The sequence below is a fragment of the Heliangelus exortis genome, chromosome 1, assembly GCF_036169615.1.
Source record: "Heliangelus exortis chromosome 1, bHelExo1.hap1, whole genome shotgun sequence".
Lineage (NCBI taxonomy): Eukaryota > Metazoa > Chordata > Aves > Apodiformes > Trochilidae > Heliangelus > Heliangelus exortis.
In genome coordinates, this window is record NC_092422.1 from 191,455,235 (window position 1) to 191,478,235 (window position 23,001).

Below are 23,001 nucleotides of genomic sequence, written 5' to 3' on the forward strand. Positions count from 1 at the left end.
AACTGCTGAAGCTCTAAGATGTAAGGATTTAACATATAATTATTACCACATAAATGTCCTAGTATGCTTAGCATTTATATACAATTAAAGTAACTGAATATGGGGAATGGCCAGAGTGTGATCAGAGGAAATGGTCTGAAGTTACAGCAGAGGAGGTTTAGATTTGATATCAGGAAGAATTTCTTTGCAGAAAGAGTGGTCACTGGAACAGCCCTGCCAGGGAGGTGCTGGAGTCACCATCCCTGGAGGTATTTAGGAACATGGAGATGTGGCACTTCAGGGCATGCTCTGGTGGCTGAGATTGTAGGGGTTTTGTTTTTTGGCTCATTGCATGGGTGTGTGGCTGGGCTCAGTGAGCTCATTGCTCCTTTTCAACCAGGATGATTCTCTGCTTCCCCGATGTTGATCATGAAGTGTGCTCAAGGAGGTCCAGGGTGGCAGTTTGTAGAAGTTTTTAGAAGTTTTTAGCACTGCTGGTCTGGACCCAAGTGATGGACTCACAAAAATGGAATTCTGAAGTGCAGAGAATTATTTAATGGAAGAAGCAAAGGAAAATTAAACACTGAGCTTCAGCAGTGAACAAATGTGTGTTTGTGGGGCACTACTTAGTTAATTGTATGGGGATACTCTTTGCATAGCACGTGAATTAATACAGATGAAGCTGCCAACATGCAAGTCCTATTAATCACTATTAATATACACCGTTATCACTATTAATATACAGTGTAATTGGATCTGTTCAGTACTAACCTTCAAGCAGTACTTAAAAGCAATATATATAGGCTTAAGGAAAAAAATCCTATATTTTGATTTCAAAATATTTGACAAATTGACAAAAATATTTGACATTTCTATGTCAAACATAGAGAGAGGGGAAAGAGATTGCTTCTTCTTTGTCTTTTACCGTCTTGAGAGTTTTAAGATGGCTTACACTAATTTTTATGTTTTTTAAAATATTTTTTTGAAAATACTTGAAATATGATTCTCAGGTGGTTTTAGCTGTAATGCTTATGTTCAATTAAAGTGACATCAGGAGTCACTAGAAATGCTGCTTGTGAAGCACTGGAAATGCAGTTGTGCAGATTATAGATTTTGGTCAAAGGTTTTCTGATTCCAAGCTGGGAAAATTTGAAAATTTGCATGTAGAATATGTCTTTTAATAAAGAAAGCTTATACTTGAGCATGTGGCAGGTATCTTTATGCTATTGATGTCTCTAACATTATTTTATATTGGCAATAAAATCTTTTCAGTGAAGTTATCTTCTCCTGAGCAGGAAAGTACTTTATGAAAAAGTCACCACTTTGAGGTTTAATTGAATTTGATAGATATTATATTTTATTTTATCTTATCTCTGAGAATGTGCATGAGTTCCTGCAGAGGAGCTGCATGCTCATGGCACTGTGCTATGTGTGTTGGCAGCAACAGCCACAGAATCCACAAATAGTAATTGTAACTAAAACTTAGTCACAAAGTCACATATGATCCAACCTTTTGCCAGCTTTAAATTCTTTCTTGCAGCAAATTCCCTGATAATTATGTTGTAGAACAGCACATTGGTTTATCCCATATGTTAATTAATTGCTTTGGCTTACTTATGAATTTTAACATAACTTCTGAAAGCTGTTTTTTAATCTGCTGTAGTCACCACTCTAATGCTGTGCAGAGGCTTTTCAGTGAAAATTCAAAGTGGATGATTACAGTAGCAGAGCTCCAATTATTTGGATATATAACTCACAATTTTGATTGTGTGTCTAAGTCAAACGTGTAATTGTAGGAATTTTATCTGTGGAAAATCTGTCATCCAGTCTAAAAAACGGTTTTCTGTCTTGCTCCTCAGTATTTTCAGAAATCTTTTCCACATGTTATTGATTTTGAAAATCAATTTACTTTAATTTCCATGCAGAAGTTGGAAGCTTAGGGTAATAATTCATAATCAGAATTCTGAAAATTAACTTGTTAGGACTAGAGGATCTGAAGCTGAAGTTATAGAGGAGCTTTTAGATTTCTTGAATTTACTTAAGCCAAACTAGAAGCAGTAGAATGCTGTGATTTGACCCAGCAGGGAACATATTTGGGACTGAAATACAAATGTAGGAGAAGAATAATAAAACTGATGAATGACTAATGTGAGAAAGTCTTTCCTTGTGTTTGTATTGAACAAATATATCAAAGTTCTTTTTAAAGGCTGATTTAAACAGTGGGTAGAGGTGACTAAGCTTGTTAAGTCTGAGACTTTTCAGCTTATTTAAACCACCACTGTTACTTGAGGAGGCTAATTACAGCACAGCTTTATGGTCAAAACCATAGATCTGCATGTTTAATGTTGTGAAGTGTCAGATATTTACGCACTTAAGGTCAGTATTTCTTTTAGGTTATCTTTATATATGCAAAGATGTTACATCCATTCATTGCTTAGCTAAACATTTTCAGTCAAAGCCTTGCTCTTAAAAATGAAATCCCAATTCTTTGAATTTATATGCTTTGTATAAATTTTCTTACCATAAAGAAGTTAAGTGTCTGAGCTGTATGTTAGGAAGAACACTTAGGGCCACTGTTCCAGATCATCACCAGTGAGGACCACAGGTAGAGGCCCCGAGTTCCAATCAAACCTTGGAGTTTAGCACTTCCTCCCAGTGAAGTGTCTTTGAGGAGCCTTTTAGAAGGAAAAAACCCAGCGTGCCTTCATGTGGATTCCGCTGCCCTTACAGATTTAGGTTTTGGTCCCAGCATTTTGCAGCTCCCAAACCTGTAGTCAAACATCTCTGGACCTTTCTCTCAAAGCTGTAACACCAGAGCTGCTTGGTGGTGACATCCAGAGCCTGAGAGCTGCTGCCAGGTTCTGAGGGATGTTTCCCAGCCCATGCCCAGGGCAAAGGTACATACCAGAGGTAATGAATCTTGATTCCTTTCTGATTACAGGGATGAGTTTGCCTCATTTGGATCTTTCTTTATTGTGGACAGTAAGTGTGTTAAGGTTTCATTTCTGCTGAGATCTTATTTACATGAGTGCAGTTAAAAGCTGTGTCTGTGACTTCTCTTTTGGTTATCAAGTATTGTATGGTTCCAGCCTAATTCAGGTATCCACTCCTGTTCTTCTCTGTATCCCCTAAATGAATATTATTTGAATTATTAAAGGACAGCAGTCATATTAGGAGAGGATGTGGCTGTATTATGTTAATATTATTTACTACTTTGTGTTATTACTTGGTGAAGTACACAGATAAGAAACATCAAAAAATAAAAGTCTATGTAGGCAGGGGACAGTGGGATAAGGCTTAACATTAAAAAAAAAAAAAAGAAAATATAATAAAATTAGATTAGCTAAGCTGGGGAAGGTTCATAGTTATAAAGAAAAAATGAAGATACAATAAAATTACATTATTAGTAGTACACATGAACTGATTTTATGTCTGATCCCACCTAATCCTTTTTAGAAAAAAATGATAAGGTGCTTCTGCATAACAAACAGATACACTAAATGTAAGTGTATTTATTCAAAATATATTTAGGGATTTGAGAGAGTTTGTCTAGCCACTATTCTGTTCTTTTAAATATTCTTTTAAATATTATGGATGTGAGTGCATGGGTGTATTTCCTGCAGTGTAGCTGATTGAGAGGAAGATCTCCAGGAACACCTGTGTTCCAGTCCAGCAAGTTACTGAAAAGCCTGGGGCAGTTTGCTCAGCTTCTGCTCTTTCTTCCCTGTGTTCTACTGCCAGCACCATCTCGGGGAATAAAAACATGGATCTGGCTTGAAGTGCTTCTGTGGAAATAAAGTGCTTAAAACATATAGGTATGTGGTGTTAGTGCACAGCTATGCAGCTTGTGAAATAACAGGGATTGTGGTTGTAAATTTGCTGCTGGATTAATTTAGCAATGGAAGATGGTGTCTGCTTCCCAGGACAAAAGAGCCTTCTTTCACTGCAAGGTAGATTGAGCTGTTGCCTTTTACTTGCAGAGTGATGATAACTTGCAAAACTAGCAAAGAGTAATTCCTACCAAAATCATAGTGATTCATTCTTACTTCCCAAGAAAAGGAGGTTTGACATAGTCTTTCATGGGATTCTCTTCCATGCCAGACTAGCAAAATGTGAAGATAAGGTGTCAGGTGGTACCAGCTGAGCAGAGGAGTTGCTGTGTCTGGTGTGAGGATGTGGGATGAGGAGCTGTCAGATCCATGTCTCATGTGGGAGGAAGAAGGGTCTGGTGTGCGTGGCCCCAAGATCTTGTAGGGCCACAAAGAATGAGGCTGCTTTGGGTTTGTCTTGCTGTGTGAGACTGATGCTTCTGGTGGAGGTAGACAGTGCCTGCTACTGGGAGATGATTCAGAAATAATAATCTGACTAATAGTAAATCTGAATAAATAATCTCCCTTATAGTAATAAGGGAGAGAAGAAAACGTTGCTAAACAATTAAAACTTTTAAGTAGCATTTGAAAATCCCAGCAATCTGTACTTCACTCCAAACAAAACAACAGAAACCACCAAGCAGGTTATTAAATTGAACTTTTTTTTTTCTTCCCATTCGCTGTTTTTTTTTTTTTTTTTTCACATAAGCTTAATTTTGAGGTGATAGCTGATGTACAAAACACTTGTGTTCAGTTTTTTACTGTAACTATATGGGAATGTTTGCAATATGATGACCTTATAGCACTTAAAGCCTGAGATGGCATTGAATATTGGCTGTTTCTGATACATCAGGCAAATGTCCATCGGGATTTTTTTGGGTTTTGATGTTGTTCTTCCAGAAAACTTTTAGATACTTGGAAAGTGCTTCTAAGTGAACCAATTATGCTTTTTGCAGTGCTGTTCAAAAGAAACACTCTTTTGGTTTTTAAATTAGTTTCTACTTCATGCACTGGAAACTGAGTCATGTGAGTGATCTCTGAAAAGGTGTTGATTAAAGCAAGCTTTTCCATTAGACGAAGCAATTCAGATATATTTCTTTATTCAAATATAACTTCTGAATCTGAAACTGCATATGTTAAGTGAAATAAATGAGATCAAATATAATTCAAGCATTTTACATCAGTTCTTACAATGACTGCAGCAGCAGCTACTTTTGTAGCCTTCCCCAGTGTTTTCTTCCTTCCACAGGTTTGATACAAGTCTAAAGTTCTGTTTTTTCATGTCCTTGCCATAGAAAGCTATAGTGATGTGGATAAGAATCCTTTTGTAGTATCAAAGTCACTGGAATTAATTTTAGGATTTTAAATACTTCCAGCTTTTTAGTCCAGGGTTTTATTGGTTGTGTTATTTACCTTACCTGTAGAGCAGAAAGAGGGACTCTTGCTACTTCCAGGTGAGCTGCTGAGCTTTCAGAAGCCACAGGTAATGCAGGCAGAGAATGACTCAGTTGTCATCAAAATGGTCCTGTTACTCTTGATAAGGAAAACACAAGTTTCTTTCATAAGAACAGAAGTTAGAGCTCTCAGAACAAAACTTAAAAAAATGTAAGGTCTGAAAATGTGTATGTTCAAAGGTTGCATTTCAAGCTTTCAATTTGTAGTTGACCTTTTTAGAGTTAGGCTAAGAAGTGAAAGGACTGTATGTTTTTATATGAATATTATTTTATTATTATATTTTAATTTATTAATGGGTACCTATTAGTAAATCTGATTTTAGTTGATTTTTTTTCCCCTGCTATCCTCCCTGTTACTCAGATTGAGATTTGAGAAAATAGAAGTCAACTTTCAAGTCAGCTGAAATACCTCACTAAAAGGTTCTCATCCTTTACTACTGGTGCCCTGTGGAAGGCACTGAAACTAACAGGAATAGTGTTTAATAAACACCTAATAAACTTGAATTTCAGTTCAGTAGTACAGCACAGATTACTTTTATTAAAGAAAAAAAAAAAGCTTTCTGTTAAGTCCTGTCTTTTAAAGCTACATAACTACTTTGATTTAGAAGGTCTAAGATTAAAATAATCTGGTACTGTACTGAAAATATTGTTTTACTGGGTTTCAAAAAGAAACTCCAGGGATTCCTGCATGTCCTTGTCATAGTTCTCTGAAGTCCACAATTCTTGTTTACTTGTTACTACACAGTACAACAGTAAATGCTTACTTGTAAGGGCTTTTACAGAAACGATTTTGTGCCAGGATTGCAATTTAGGCAAAGAGTAATATGAACTTTGTCTTTGTTTTCAGTCCAGAGGAGCTTCCTGTCCATGATGTGGCGATAGAAAAGGTAAGTCCAGTGTCTTCCAGGTTTTTGACTAGGAAATAAATGTTTACAGATCTGACTTTTTAAATATAAATAACTGTGAAATGAGATGAGGAAGTATTTTAGTGATTTGCATGCCCAAAGAAACACGGTTCTAAAGTCCCCTAAGGGTTGTGGTCCTTGAGGCCATATTAACTTGCCTCCAGATCCCTGGGGGCCCACAGGATCTGACATTTACTGCTGGCTGCAATGAGACCCGAGTTTTCCTCTCCCATTTTATGAGCTGTGAGAGGAAACAGCTACTTAAGAGATCACACCCAGCTCTGCCCTGAAAGAGCAAGAGCCATTGTCAGGAGCTGTCATTAGCTCTGCTGGATGGATGTATTGTCCAAGTGAGGTGGTGGCTTTGATGCTGAAGTCCCTGTGTCCATCCCCTGAGGAGTTTAGTGTACTTTTTTTAGTTTGGTAAATGGTGACAAATATCCTGGCCACCACCTGATGACCTTCCGTGTAATGCTGAGTTGGTGAGCCAGGTGTGTTCCTGACACACAAAGCCTGTCAGCATCTGGTGCAGGCCCTGGTCCAAAAATCCTTCTGCTGCTTGAGGATACTGGAGGAGAAGTTTGGAAATTGATGGTTTGGGAATGTGGAATATTAAAATCATTGGAAACTGAATTTTTACCTGTCTAATATTTTCCTGTCTAGTGGTATCTCCCCTTGGTCTGTCAGGCTCATTGGTATCTCCAAAACCAGTTCTTGTTTGTCCTTATTGATCATCTGTATTATCAGAAAACTCAATATTTAAAACTGTAAGTTTAAAGTTAGCCCTTTGGCTGCACGAATCAGTAGAGTGCATGGAAAAAGGGATGGAATGACTTGTTCTAAGGCAGCTCACTCCCTGATTGTTAAGAGCAGCAGCACTTGTGAAAATGAATGATTTTGAGTTTCAGCATAGGGCTAGTGAAAATGATTCTTGTAAAAGAAGGGAACTTCTGAGTCCCTTTTGTTGTGCATTGGTTCATGTGTGTTTCTGAGTAAGCAGCCTGAAATGGTTGCATTTTCCTGTCCATATTTAATACAATAGTGAGTGTATATATAATTTCATTTCCATCAGAAGGACACAGTGGGGTGGTGAGTCTGAGCATAAATATTAGCTTGGAATTAATTGTTGTATATGTGTTTTGAAGCTCTGAGTCACTATGGGTTTGTATTTAGCTTTAAATTATTGGGGGAATATAAGCATCTCAGCTCTCTGTCCCATATTGTACTCATGCTGTCTCAGACAAAATGTCAGGATGGAAACTCTGTCTGTTGAATCTAATTTAAATTGCAAATCTAGTGCAAATCTGTGTTCCTTCTGTGTTAGGCTCCTGGTTATACTCCTGATGATATCCTGACCTCTGCTGGTTTGAGGTTTCTCTGCCTTCTGTCAATGGTGGTTGAATTTTTACAATTTTCAAGATACCATTCATAGGGTAATTAATGTAGGCAAAGACTACAAGCTATCTGTGCAGTATCTTTTGAAGTAATTTATTTGGAACTATTTATGCTTTCATTTTTTTCTTACATTTGAATTTTAAAAAACACTCCTAAGTTATCTTTTCAACTGCAACTTATGTAAAATTGTATATCCCCTTGAATTTTGAATCTATATTCTTCATATAAATAATATTTTAATCTATTTTATATTCATAAATCTTAAACTGGGCGTTGTATGTGTGCATTTACCTGCATAATACTTTTAGAACAGGCATTATTACTGTGAATGTTGACCAACTTTGCTTCCTTACCTTGCTGGGCATTTGTTGACTTGAATCAAATCACTGTCCTACATTCTGAACTGCTTAACTTCAGATGAACCATCCAGCACATTTGAGATAAAACTGGGGGGGGGAAAATCATCCAGAGCAGAAAAGTAGGCAGAGAACTCACCTCAGGGAATGCAGAGCCTGTGTCTGACTCTGTTTTTGAAGTGCTATGAAATGTTCTATAAGTAATTTTCAGTTTGTTTGGGTTTGTCTTTGGTTTACTAGATTACAAATTCTCCAGGGATCAGTTCAGCAAATTCTGGTTTTGTCTGAGCCTCTGGTTTAGCATTACTTAAAGCTCAGCTCTAGAATGCTGGCTCTCCTGGAAGGTAGAGTGCTACACAAAAAATGGATGCTTGCCAAGTGAACTTCATGCTTTTTTGCTTTCAGTTGTGTATTATTTGCTGGCATGAAAGTAAGAAACCTCTGCTTCAATTATGCTGAATGGCAGAAATGCTTCAAAGTTTAAAATATACTCAGAAGACAGGTAACTGGTTTGGGGGTTTTTTGGTGACAACTACACGGAACTTGGCTGAAAGAGCAGCAGAATCCCTCAGCTGTGCAGTGAGCAACATCAGATCTATCAATGTTTTCAGTGTTGCACCTGTTAGGCATGAAAGTGAACATAATTCAGACTGGGGGAAAAATAGCTGAATGTTTTCAACAACTGAACTCAGACAATTGCTGTTTTGACTACGGTAGCATTGCTTGAGAAGTGGGATAAACTGACACAGAAGACACAAAAGCGTGAACAAATATCCAATTGAAATGAGCTTCTGGCTCAAAAGACCAAAAATCTTGCGAGTAGATCAAAGGTACAAAGAAAGACTGTGGGAGCAGATATGGCTTTATTTTTCTTACCAATTATCTGAACAACCTGTTGAGGGCAGAGACCTGACTTGATGGCAGTGTTATTCCTGTGATCAAAACTATGCCTAGGGAACATCTCCTTTTTAAAAAATTTTTTTTTTCCCTTAAAGGGGTTGTGAGTGTTGAGGAGAATCAGAAACAGTGCTGTGAAAATTGTGAAATCTGGGAAGCAGTAGCTTTTCTACAGTTCGTCTCTAACCTAAGTCTTCAGAAGTGTGTTTTAAATAGTTCTAAAAGAAATTAAAGATAAAAAAAAAAGGCAAGTAGTTGAGGTATTACCAAATTCAGCATGGAACCTGAACAAGAATATGGGCAGTTGATTGCAATGTGAATAGTTAGACAAGTTGAGGTTGAAAGAGGAGAGGCACCTCTTACCCATAGTTCTCTTATGTTTATGTAGGCTTATGTAATTTGGCTTCAAATAAAAATGATTTAAAAATAAAAAAAACACCTCAGTTTATTTCCAGGTCACTTCATGGAATGACTGATGTCTGGGGTGAATCTAAACAGTCATCAAGTCATACTTATGCAAATGCAAGGTTTGGGTTTCTGGGTTGAGGTGGTCCTTTGCCTGTTTAATTGCACTGACAGCCAAGAACAAATGCACAAATTCTGATGAGTAAGAGCTAGAACAAAATTAGAATTCTGTTGAGACAATAACCAGTAATTTTCTTTCATATGTTTCCCCAACATTTCAGATGCAGTTAATGAAACTATGAGTAAGTTCTCAGTATACTGCAGAGCTTTGAAATGAGACTCTGGCATTGTTACCAGGTTGCATCACTGACCATTTGAAGCAGCAAATCCTTCCTGCCTTTAGCAGGGCTGGGATTTGAAGTTGCAGGTAGAGAGACTGCACTTTGCAAAAAAACCCCAACTTAAATATGTGCTTATATTCATCTTTGAAGAGAAAGCAGTAGCCACAGCACAGGTGTTTTTCTGCTTTAGCTTTTCCAGTGTTGTTCCTCAGCTCCAAAGCATTATGAAAGAGTTGAAATAGTGCAATTTAAAAAAAAAAACAGGAATTAATTTTGTAGTATAATCACAAGACACCTCACCTACTTGACAGCATGTAAAACTGGGCTGTAAAAATATGTACTAAAACTCTCCCTATCACTAGAATCAGGAAAATACATGGTTTTGGCTGTGAAGAGCCATAATACCTTGAAATTCCAGGGTCTACAATAGGTAATTCCAAGTGCTTGTTTGGATTTTAAATTAAAGAAGTTGATGGTAACTGTAGCAAGGTTTTCATAGGCAGGGTGGCTATCTTTAAGGCAGTAGATGTATTACATGCTTTTAAAGCCATATATAACAAAAAACGTGTGGGATCCACATATTTATTATGTTACATGGTATACTACTTAATATAGCTATTTATTTTGTTTGGAATTCTTATTTTATCACCTTGTAACTGAAATAGCCTTGTCAGTAATTTAATTTAAGCAGGTAGATCTTGCCTTCAGGAGAAATCCTTGATGTTAAGATATGGGGCCATTTAGGTTAAGAATATGTGCCAGGCCAAGGATGAGAATTTATTACTTTATTACTTTTAATGTCCAGAATTATGAGCTTATTCCCACTTCTACTTGCATGCACTTCTTTTTGTTCATGTACTTTGTTCCTTTTTAACTTCATACCTTTTAAGAAGGGATGGTTTGTATGATCACCGAAAACCAGGAGGTAATTATGTTTAGGGCAAGTCTGGGTAAAAGTTATCATCATTTTGGAGTAATCTCACTTTTAAAAAGCTTTCAGAATAAATTATTTGCATGGAAATTTACTGAGTATGAAAACGAGAAGAAACATTATAAATTTTGTACTTAAACTTTTCTTTACACTGTGCTGGAAGTAAGGGTTTCTCCTTGTTTTTTGGTTGGCTGATTTTTCTGAATGTTTTAAATGAACCCATGGTACTCTTTGTTGTTGTTCTTAGATGACTGAATAAATAGTTTAAATTTTTCCTTTATTTTTAAAGAAGCAGAAATAATTTTAAATGTATTAATTTTGAAAAGACTAAAAAAAATCTGTTTTTTTTTTTCCCCCGCAGCAAAAGCACCTTGAAATTGAAAGAACTACAAAATGGCTTAAGATGCTGAAAAGCTGGGAAAAATACAAAAATAGTGAAAAGGTAAGCTTATGCATGCTTTTTTTCATCAGCTATCATTTCTGAATGAGTATAAAATCTTTAATTAGATTGTCTGTATTTATGAGATATGGAAAAAACCCAAAAAACTCCACATTGAAAGAAAACTGATTTTTTTTCTTCCAAAATGCAATAATACATGATACCCCAATAATAATATTAAACTAACAATCTTGGTGGCCACATGCAATGAATTTCTAAGGGTGATATGACATAGGCTCAATATATTAATTGTAATAATTGTGTGCTTTATACTGGCACTGCAGGAGTGGAACCAGGATCACACAGCATTCTGTATTCAAGTCTGGAAAATAATCTGTGAAGCTGATGAAGCATCAGACCTGCTTGTCTTGTCTTGCAGGGAGCTAAAGTTGCTTTTGATTTAGGCCTTGAGAATGTGAAGGAGGGAAAAAATAAAAGTTGTTATAAACTTGAAAAGAAGGGGACACCTTTGGATGGGAATAGCTGAATTCTTCAGGAACTATAAATCCCCTTTCCAGAGTTATGAATGATGACTTCACTTTTATTATTCCTTTGTATGCTGGATATTATACTGTTAAAATTGCTCTTTTGAGTTACTGGCATAGTCTTTTTAATCTTCTTCTCTTCTGTGTTTTTTTTTCCTCCTCTTTTTCTTTTTTTCTTTTTTTCTTTTTTAGCAGCCTAGATTTACTGAAGGGGCTAGGATAGCTTACAGTTATGGATCAGTGAAAAAACCCTTGAATAACTCCCCAAGGAAACTGATTTGTCATAACATGAGGCATATAGTTTGATGTTTAAATTATCACACTTACCAGCACAGATATCTTAGGATATCCCAAGAAGTGCACTGAGTAAGTTAGAAGGTAAAAAGTATAGAAAGCTTTTCAGTACCCTGTCCCCTTGGGATAAGTCTGTTTTTCCTGTGAATAATATGCAATGCAGCATTCATAATCTTCAAGACAGGTGAATTATTTTTCATAGTATGAATGAAATCTGTGTTTGACTGTAATACTTTATAATTGATTTTTTTTATTTTGGAATCAACATGGAAAAAATGAAGTCTGCTGGCAGGTAGTGCCCAGCAATGCTGCATTTCCTTACTTAACAAAAAAACCCCAAACAAACCCAAACTAAATTTATTTTCTATGCATAGTGGCAGATGAATATAGTCTTTAAATTGCTTTTCAGATTTTAGTTAAAGAATTATTTTTATCTTACTCAAACAACAAATAATGGTCTGGGAGTAATGACAAATTGGTTATGTTAGGTGTGCCTTTAAGTGCTGAGTGCTTTTAGTTGCTTTAAAAGCTATGTAGAGATTTTTATGTGGATAGTTAATTTGCTGGAATTGTAGTCTTGGTCATCTTACAGTTATGGAGTAATTTTAGCTGGAAAAAAAAAAACTTGCTGGAGAGGCTGTATTCTCAACACTGTGTTCTAGGGAGGTTTTCGTAACTGTTCTTATTGCTGTTTGGTGGATAATGTATGGAATAGGAGGTTCTCAAATTTCCTCTTCTACATAATAGGGCTTAAAACTTTCATAATCTGTTGGGGTTTCTGTTCAGTATTTTCTAATACTGCCATCCACCAGTATTTTGTTGAGGAATAGAGGACAAATGCATTCCAAGTTGCTGCCTGGATGACTGGGCTGCAATATTACCTTTCTCCCTTATTAGCCTTTTGTTGTAGTAAATTTTTCTGTGCAGATTTTAAAAGGAGATATTGAGACCAGAATGCTTGTTTGCCTGATGAGCAGGGAACTGAATACTACAATTCAAGTAGAAGTTTATTCAGCACATCAACATGCCCCTTCCTCTTCATCTTTGCTTATTACCTTTGGTTTTGAGACTAGAAGCCATTTCTTGCACTTTGGTTTTGTTAAAAAAACAGACCTATGGTCTGTTTTTTTCAGGCTATAACTAAGAAGCTAGAAAATTAAGTTTCTTAAATATGAAGCTTATGCATGAAAAAGTAATAGTTTGTTTCCCAAGGTTTTCTTACAATTCTACTTTCTGTCTTGTTCCTGTGGAAGAATCTTGTGGCTTTCTTTCTTTACTTTTGTGACTGGGTGGATACAAACATTAAGGACTTTCCCAAGTCAAAGGGATGATCAAAAAACTTGTGTAACAGCTACTTCATTTGCAAAGAGGCTGTTAAATGTGACTCTCAGGTAGCACCACAGCCATGTGTCACTGAAGCAGCAGTGATCTTCCTCTTCAGCCATCAGTGACATCAGTCAGTCCATTGCACACTGATTAATCCTCTGTTCACCAAGCATGCAGAAGGTACAGCAGATGAACTGAGCAGAAGGAGTTTCAGTTTGTGTTACAAATTATAGGCTGAATTATAAATAGTGGCAGGATTAATTCAGTGTGCTTATGAAGGGGATGAAGTTTGCTTGAGGCCAGGAAAAATTTGCACCGATTGTTGAACTCTGGTGGAGCATGAGACTTCAAAAACAAGGGTGTTTTCCTTGTTCTTTCTTGCATTTTGTGTGGTAAGTGAAGCAGAACATGGGGATTAAGTAGTCAGCATCTTCCTCCTCCCAAGCATTGAGAAGAAAGTCAGACATTATTTGTCATTGCTCTTTATGGAAAGCCTGATGATGTTTTCAGGGTTGTTCAGAACTCACAAATAAATACAGTATTCACCTGAAAGTGTGTTGAAAGACTGCACCAGTTTTTCATGCCTGCCACCCTGGAGTGTGGAAGCAATAGTTGCAAGAAGAACTCCTGACTCTTGCTTTCTGTCTCCACTTGATTGGATCAAGTGGTTAACACTAGAGGAACAAATTGCTAAAGAAAATGAACAGTCTGGGTCTTAAAAGACTCACTTCAGCTGACGTTCCCATGGTTTCTGTGCAGTTAAACTGCTCCTGAAATCAGCATTGTTTAGGAACTGCACTGAAGGTAACATTCAGCAGCAACAGCAATGGTGTCATAGGGTTATAAATTACAGTTGTAGTGATGGCTTGGTTTTGGAAAATGGCATGTTTGGGAGATGCCTCTGTTGTTACAAAGAGAGCAAAGGAGAGTCAGGGGAGGTGATGGTCCTTGGAAGGTGATGGTGTGGAGCAGGAATATACAAAATACAGGGCTTTGAAGATTTGTAATGAATCTTCCTCATACACAGCTGAGAGTTTTGGCTTGAGGAAATCTGTTCATAGTGTACACATACTGTAAATGAATCTGTATACTTGATTACATTATCCAAAACTGTCTTATGCTTATTTGTAAAATACAGTTTTCATTTAATACTCTTGCAGGGCTGCCTATAGGCTGCTTCCTTATTTCTTTTCCCATCATAACCTCACAAGGAGAATTGATGCAAAAACATTAACACAGTGATGCCTGTGTACGTGCAAGTTGCTACACTTTACATCTTTCTCTGATCTTTATTGCAGGAGATTACTGCAAGAGAGGAATGGGGGCTCTGGGGACTTCACACAGTTTTTCCGTTACAACCATGCTTTTAAACATGATTTTTTTAAAAAAGGACAGGCAGGAGAGGGCAGCAATGTGTCACTATGGACTATGGGGAAATAGAAAGAGGTGGAAGAGTTGTCACACTGAGATCAGAAATGTACCAGTCTCTACCATATTTGGGTAATGATTTAGAGGTAACAAAGGATGACACAATAAAATCAACCCGTGTATAAATCCACAAGCATATGTAAAACTCCTTGATTCCTATATGATTATTTAGGCATCTTTCCAGTGGCATCATCATAATTCTTACAGACACCAGTCTCTGAAGTGTGTGACTGCCATTGTGTCATTGCACAGTGGATATTTGTCAAAACAAAGCTTTCATCTCCCCACCAGGCATTTCTTATGCAGGAAGTTTCATAGAGCAGCAAGGTTTGTGTTTCAGTGTGGTCTTTCTCTCATTTATTCTTTTATTTCCTATTTGTATTCTATTGCTTAATAATCCCGGGTTCAATCAACCACCACACACTGTAAATCTCTTCTGGCATAGTATGATCATAAATTTCAGGAAAGATTAAATAAAACTGTTGGATGTTACATTCCCATTTAAGTATTTCCACCAAAGTATTTCTGTCTTTCGCTGTCTACCTTCATCTGTCTGTGATTGAAGTTGCCTAAATTGAGAGGGAAAGGAAGAAGAGAAACAATCAGGGTAGCTGGCAATTACCAGCTGTTCTGGCATTCACACAGAATATAATAATCAAGTCCTCACTTAGTGTGGAGTCTGAACACAGAGCCTTAATGAAGAACCCTCTTCTCATTCTGAGATTTTTTTGAATGAGATTGAGCAGTTCTTGTATTTGTACTTTTTCTTCCTTTTATGCAACCCACAGAAGTTGAAGAACCTCTAAAGGCAGCAGCCTTTGTAAATATATTTTCCTGGAATACATTTTTTGTGAGTCTTCAGATTTTAATTCTTAAGCTTCTTATCACTGATTCTTTTTGAGGTGGCAGAGTCCCTCTGTTGCTTATGCAGTTCTTCCTGAGGTAACTGAGGAAGTTTTACTTTCAAGGGAACTGGTTTTGTATTTTGCAGCAGCAAGAGTGGCAGCTCCCACTCTTCAGACAAGTGCTGTCTGACAGTGGCCTCCTTTCTTGTGCTGGGACTAGCTGAGGTTATGAATTTAAGACACTGGGGAAGGGAAATAAAGGGGAGGTTGTACTGTATGTTTTCCAGGGTTTGTTGTTTTGTTTGTTTGTTTGTTTTTTGCTGTTTTGGGGTTTTTTTTTGGGGAGGGGTGGTTCTTTTTTTGTTTGTTGTTGTTCAGAGCCTATATTGAATTTTTAATGTTATGGACTTCTTTATTTGAGATGATGGCTGATTAGGAATATTCCAAATTTGAGGGTTTTTTTTTCCTTCTTGCTTTGTAAGCCTTTTAATTAATCCTGAATATTACCTTGCTTCACAGTGGGAAGGTCCAGTTTCTTCTTGCATCAGAAGCTCCTTTTCTGTTGGCAGGAGAAAGGGCCTCATCTAGTGCATCCTTGTCCTATCTACTTCTAAATGAAAAATACTAGTAATAGTTGCCAACAGTTTGACAAATATCCTTAGCTGAATGTGAACTTAGAGGTGAATCTGAATTCGAACCTGTATTCTTATTTAAGTTGCTTTTACTGTATAATTGTATCTACTGAGGATAATTTTCTTTTTTTGTCTTGTGCTGATGGAAACATCCCAGATTCTATAACACCGTTTTTGAATTGTGCATGTTTTCATAGAACATATATCTGAGCTCTGAGTCTATATACTTGTATTTAATGTTATTATGTTAAGAAAGCCATAACTTTAAAGATAATTTGTTGAAGGTTGACTCATTATTTCATCTTCCCAGAAGTAGAAGAAAAAAATAAAATACCTTGCTGAATTTTCCACTTGTGATTTTGCTTATTAATTCAGAGAGAATAGATGAGTAGATTAGGATTCTGCAAGTATGTAGACACTTATCCAGCATTTTTCAACCTATTACATACAGAAATGAAAGACAGCAGAGGGCAGTAGTATGGTATTTATGGTAAAGATGTTCAATTAGCTAATAATCAGTTTGTCCATTTACATGTTCTTTAACTGTTTGGTGAATGAATGATTATCAGAAATTATTTTTTCTGTGAAGTATACGTGGGTCATCCTACCACCTCCCTCCTCCCTGAGGTGCAGTGTAGCTGTGTCATTTTTGCAGAATCACACAGAATCATGCAGGATTGAAAAGAACCTCTGGAAGTCATCAGGTCCAACCCCACTGCTCAAGTAGGGCTACCTACACCCAGCTGTCCAGGAGGCTTTTGAACATTTCCCAGCATGGAGACTCCACAAGCTGTCTGGATAACATGTGGCACTGCTCAGTCACCTTCACAGTGAAAAAAAATGTTTCCTGATGTTCAGAGGGAGTCTCCTGTATTTCATTTTGTGCCCATTGCCTTTGATCCTGTTCCTGGGCACCACTGAAAGCAGCCTGGCTCTGGCCTCTTCCCATCCCCCCTTTGGGTATTGGTACATATTGACAAGATTCCCCCAACCCCTCTCATCTCCAGGCTGAGCAGTCCCAGCTCTTCCTTTTCTCACAGGACTTACTCCAAACCTGTAAATGTTTGGTAGCCCTCTGTTGGACACTCTCTTCTGGCTTTAGTACTGAGTAGCCCAGAAGCAGAGTACTCCAGTACTCTGGATACAAGGATCACTTCCCTTGACCTTGGCAATGCTTTTGTCTGTTGCAGCCCAGGACATCATTTGCCTTCTGTGCAGGGGCACATTGCTCTCTCAGATTCAGCTGGGAGTCCATCAGAACCCTCACCTCCCTCAAAAGCTCTTTTCCAGCTGGTGCATGGTGTTGTTCCTCCCCAGGTCCAGGGCTTTGCACTTCTCCTTGCTCAGCTTCCTGAGGTTCCTTTGAGCCCACTTCTCCAGATTCTTGAGGTCCCTCTGGGTGGCATCATGACCCTGTGGTGTATCTCCTGCCAGTTTTTTATTGTATGTACAATTTTTCACACTTGTTTCCCTGTTATTGTTTGTGTAATGGAGATTGTGCCATGAAAGTTCGGCTCCTGAGTTACATTTCTGTCTTGTATACAGGGCAGACAGGAAAAGTCCTTAGTCTTGTTTTCTGTTAAGTCTGTAGACAGGATCTTGTAACATCTTGGAATGAATGAGAGCTTGTATCTCTTCCTAATAAAAGAATAGCTGGAACAGCAGAGTCAGCTAGGTACAGATATAAAATGGTCTGTAAAAAGCTCTGAAAGTAATTTAGGTTTATGCTGTCAGGTAGTGCAATAATTTTGATCTTAGCTACTGAAATGCTGTCCTTCTATTTATTTATTTTTTCTCCACATTTACTGTAGTGGCCTGATGAAACCACTGGCTTCTCAGTCCTTTCTGCTCTTAAAGTTATTTTTGCCTACTAATTTTTCAGACTCTTCTTTTAAAATTTGTCTGTTTCAGTCTGGGAAGTGCAGAAGATGGGAAAACTGGAAATGCCATCAAATCCTCTAAAATTGGTTGTTCTTCTTCAGTTTTATCTCCCTAGCAGCCACCCACTTGGGATGTTTTGAATTTGTTTCAATAAGAAACTATTAGTATGAAGAGTTATTTCTGGTCCTTGATGTCCACCTGACCATCTCCCAGATTGTTCACTTAGAACAAAGGTTCTCTTTTGGAAGAATTTTTTCTTCAGTGAGTTCTCTTTGTTGTTAACCATATGGTTGTTGGAGGCATTTGCAAATGAATTACAAAATGATAATTACCTGGTCAAGATCTTTGTTTTCAAGATATGTTTTCAAGACCTGTTATCAAGATATGCTATTGCTGTACTATGGGTCTAAGGAATACAGCTGCGTGTCACTGGGGATGTGTAATACTGTTAATTTTTTTTCTTTCCAATTCCTAGAAAAGATTTTGCAAATTTTAGTTCATTCTGGTTTCCAGTAGAAATGCATCCTCTTTCCAGGATGACTCCACTGCACTTGGTGGTGTTTGCTTTCAAAAGATTGAATCACCCTCTCTCTCCCAAGCAGTTACCCTCCTGTCTGGGTTGACTCACAAGGAAATTCTCACCATGAGCTGAAGTCCATAGAAGGGTGCTTTGTACAACTGTCCCTCGTTCTTTATCCTAACAGAAGAAACCATAGTACCAGTTGTGCTTGCTCTAGAAGTGTTGCTGCTTAAGCAATTTTAATCCTGAGGCAGCTAATTTTTCTTTTTAAAGCACAACATTGGCTTTGTGGACAGCCTCCAGGATTGTACAAGTTTAAAATTTTCAGTTGAAAAGGGGATAGGAAAAAAAAAGTCATAACCCTTCAAAGTTTTGTTTCCATCAGAAAGCCATCAAAATACATGTGTAAGAGTCACACATTTTAAAATCCAGACACGAACCTTGCTGGCATAAGACACCTTCAAAGATCTGATACATCCTGAACAGCAGGAGGTTTCCTAATACACTGCAAGGAGGGGTTCATTAATCTTCCAAAACTCGAGACATGAAACATGTGAAAAAGAAAAAAGGATCCTGTCCTTGAGGAGGACATTTCTTGTAAAATATTTCTTAGGTTACAAACACAACTTTTATAAATATTTTAAAGAAGTGATGGCTTTTTCAGTTGAAATTTTTAACTTGTAACATTTGTAGGAGGTTAATGCCACGTAGGTTCTCTCTTAAATCAAAATGTCTCTCTTTGCCATCATGAAAAGAATTGTGAAAACAGATTTTTCAGAAAAGTTAATTTTCCTTGTTAGAGTTCTGTTGGTGTCTTAGACACATCTCCAGAAGGATGAGAGCTTGTCCGTGTGTACAGTTTTGGAGTTACTGGGATTTATGATTCTATGATTCTATGATTTAATTGCTCTCAGACTTTGCTTACCTTGAGTCTCTCCTGGCTGCATGAAGCAAAGCATCAGACAATGAGTCCATCTTTCCCTGTTTAGAGGTTCTTAAATCCTTCAGCACAAAGAGGTGCAAATCAGAAGAGAACAGAAAGTCAGTGCTTCTGATGTTTTTCAGATAAGACCAGTAAGAACCAAACCACTGAGAGTGCAAGAGCAGTGAAGAAGCAAGATTTACAGTATATACAGCTGCTCTAGTTATGTGCAAGTATAATTGAAGTTATCCCCTTCTCACCCATTTCTAATATAAGCTTTATGTGTCAGAACAGAATGTATCTGGAATGGGAAATTTAATTTTCTGAGCTGAGACTTGCATGCAGTGTTGCTAGGTTGTTCTATATTCTTAGAAACTGTGACCAGAGTATCTTTTATACATTGTTTTTGTGCAAGTGTTTGAATATGCATTTTGGAAACTTGGTATTAGATTAGAAATTCGATCTGAAAGCTTCACAAATGGTACATTTTGGGTTTTTTTTGAGATCTCACATTTGTTTGGTATGTATACATACATTTTAGCACGCTCTTGCAGTTTTATAATAATTCAAAAATCAGTTTTGCTCTTTTTTTGGTCACATTGCTGTTTGCCTTTCACCATTCCCATTTATAGTTTGTAATTATAGTGATAATATTATAAAGGTGTAATTATATTTATATAAATCAGTGTATGTGGCTTGTCTTGAAATACTGTGTTACGAAAGATCTGATTTTTTGGGGTCTAAATTACCAAATTTGGAGTAGTATTTCCAGTGTTTGTAGAATAAATGCTACTCAGCAGAGGTGATATAATTTTGGTGGGACATCCTGCATCTTGAAATCCTGGCTTGGGCTTGTACACATCACCTGCAAGAAAGGGTATTTTGACCTGTGTGTTCATTTTGTTCCCTGTGCTTCTGCTGATTCCATGAACAGAGGTCCCAGATGGCATCACTGGACACTTTTAAGTCCCTCAAAAAACACTGGAAAACTTTGTCCCCATCAGGTTGTTCCATTGGTAGGATGATTGAAATAATTATCCTTTTCTCTTCAGAATGTTGTATGTCATTGTTCCTTTTATTCAGAACATTGTAGATTGTGATGCATTTATATTTTATTTTCTTTTTACAGTTTCATAGGAGAATTTATAAAGGAATCCCACTGCAGTTCAGAGGGCAAGTCTGGTCTTTACTACTTGATGTCCCTAAAATGAAAGAAGAAATGAAAGATTTTTATAATGTGAGTTTGTAGAATTTCCACTTAATTAAAAAATTAAAATTAATTTTAAAATTTCAGATACTAAGATTACAGGCCTTATTAGCATTTTGTTGTTTTTCAGTGTTTAAAAAAAGAGGATTAGAAATTGCATTGAACTCTATTGCTTGTTTTAGCTAGGTAAAAGGCTGTGTATTTCAAAGCACTTTTCTAGCTTATTTTATTGTTCTGTAATTCACATAATTAATTTGATCTTCTTTCCATTTCTTTTCCCATCCTCAAATCTTTGCAAAAATCTTTCTAAAAGCAAAGCAAAACCAAACCAAACCCCTGTCCCAGTAAGAAGAAATAAACATCTACAGCTCTTTGTGAAATGTCTCTTAGGAAGCACTTCATTAGTTGAATATTAGTAATAAGAGTTCTGGTATTCTGGAAGGGATGGAAGTTGGGGCCTTGATTTTTTAAAAGCCAGGACAAGGCTCTTTCTGTCATCACATCTCCAAGTGAAGGTTACATATCCCTTAAAATGCACTGCCTGGTAACTTGATTGTGATCTCAGAGGTGCACCTGATGATACTTAATGTTAACCCCACAAAATTCTATAGGTATAAATTGGCCATTTAAGCAAATCTCCTACTTAGAATACAAATAAAATAAAGTCCTAACCCCTCCAGCCCTTACCCTCACCCTGAGTAGCAGTTGAAGCAGCCTCTGAATTATTGTGGTGATGTTTCTCTAAATTTTCCCCTACTACCTCATTTTCTGTGGGTGTGAATACAGTTGAAGACAATCAAAACTAGAGTTCAGACTCGAGTGGAAATTAAGATTCATGTGCCATCTAGTAAGTTAGGCAGAAGCTGAATTGAGTCCTTTAAAATTCTGTCTTTCCCTCTCTGTGCTAAAGCATTGTAAGAGAGTTTAGCTAACAGAACAGCAGTCTGGTATTGTGTGGTGTTTGAATTTTGCCACACAGGAGTTCAAATGTCCCCTGCATTTTTAAAGAAATAATGTCCAGAGTTTGAAGGGAATCAGTTGCTGGTTTAAAACTGGCATTTTTTTAATAGCACTTTTTTGGAGCTGAGACACAGTGGGTCTTAGTAGACAAGGAGTCTTGTAAGGTCATGAAATAAGGTCAGTGTTGGCATTGATGTTATCTAAATTTTGGTCTCTATGATCTTCCCTTAAATTATTTATTGCCCTTTAGTCTGACAGGCTGCTCTTTCTAACTACCAGATTTTGTTTAAATTCCTAAGTAAGGCTAGTGGCAGATCCAAATGGGGTAAAACAGAGTTAATGCTGTATAATGTAGTTGTGGGAAAAGAATACTGAGTAAAACTTGAAGCATTTGAAAATAGGAGAATTAGTCTTGAGAGATGATTAATGCCATTTAGTGCTCAGTGCTAAACAAAAAAGTGTAGTTCAGCCATAGGAGTAGAGAGAGCTTCTGTCATTATCCTAGTTTATTTATGATAAACTAATTTCATAGGATAATTGGGTTAGAAAGGACCTCTAAAGGTCATCTAGTCCAACCCCCCTGCAGTAAGCAGGGACACCCTCAACTGAGAGGTAGCTGAGAGCCTCATCAAGCCTCACCTTGGACACCTCCAGGGATGAGGCCTCAACCACCTCCCTGGGCAACCTGTTCCAGTTGTCCACTACCCTCATGGTAAAGAATTTTTTCCTAACAGCCAATCTAAATCTACTTTTCTCTAATTTAAAACCATTGCCCCTCATCCTGTCACTCAGGACCTTGCAAACAGTCCCTCTCCAGCCTTTCTGTAGGTCCCCTACAGATACTGGGAGGTATCTTAACTCCCATAAGTTCCACCACTCAAGGTGCTTGTTTTTCTATATTTCATTAAATCATAGGCTCCGAGTCCTCATGCCACCTTAAAATCAATTTTCTTTTCTTTCTGACAAATAATTTTTGAATGTTAGTAGTTCAAATTATACCGAAAGGTGCATGAAGCTGGATTGTGGTTAATGTTCTGCTGGCTAATGGCTGCTGACAGTTGGAAATTCATGATGTGCCTGAAGCTTCTGAATGTGTGTAACAGACTGAATGGATGTTGCTGTTCCTTGCATGATCCCTTTGTTTTTCTCATTTTTGTCTTCAAGCCTTTTTGTTTCCTTGTAACCAGAATCTGTAGAGTTGATTGCTGGTGGCATTCTCTAATAATGCAATTCAGGTGTAATGTTTTGAAAGTAATATGTTGAATACAGTTAGAAATATCTTGCAAACTTAACTTTTGGGGAGAGATGTGAGAATGAATGAAAGCATCTCCAGAGAAAATTATTCTAAGTGCAGAAAATGAGGTGGCAATCTAACCTGTGCAGGCTTCCTAAATATTCAATTGCAAAATTGGATTTAATTATAAAATGTTAAAGCAAGTGCTAAAGTAGAACTATTCTACAACTAAATTAGATTAGAACAGAATGATAGAGGAAATGACCAGTGAAATGTCCATTATCTGTACTTAGTTA

The 23,001-nt window shown here is 37.2% G+C and overlaps 1 protein-coding gene across 5 annotated transcripts in view; it reads left to right on the plus strand.

The window, feature by feature from the left end:
* Window positions 1–23,001, plus strand: part of USP6NL (USP6 N-terminal like) — a 119,890-nt gene that overhangs the window by 69,844 nt on the left and 27,045 nt on the right. For all 5 annotated transcript variants that reach the window (XM_071734158.1, XM_071734161.1, XM_071734159.1 and 2 more), the window contains 3 exons: window positions 6,150–6,189; window positions 10,894–10,974; window positions 20,434–20,541. In XM_071734158.1, coding sequence (XP_071590259.1) covers window positions 6,150–6,189; window positions 10,894–10,974; window positions 20,434–20,541 — 229 coding nt within the window. The remainder of the gene's footprint in view (window positions 1–6,149; window positions 6,190–10,893; window positions 10,975–20,433; window positions 20,542–23,001) is intronic.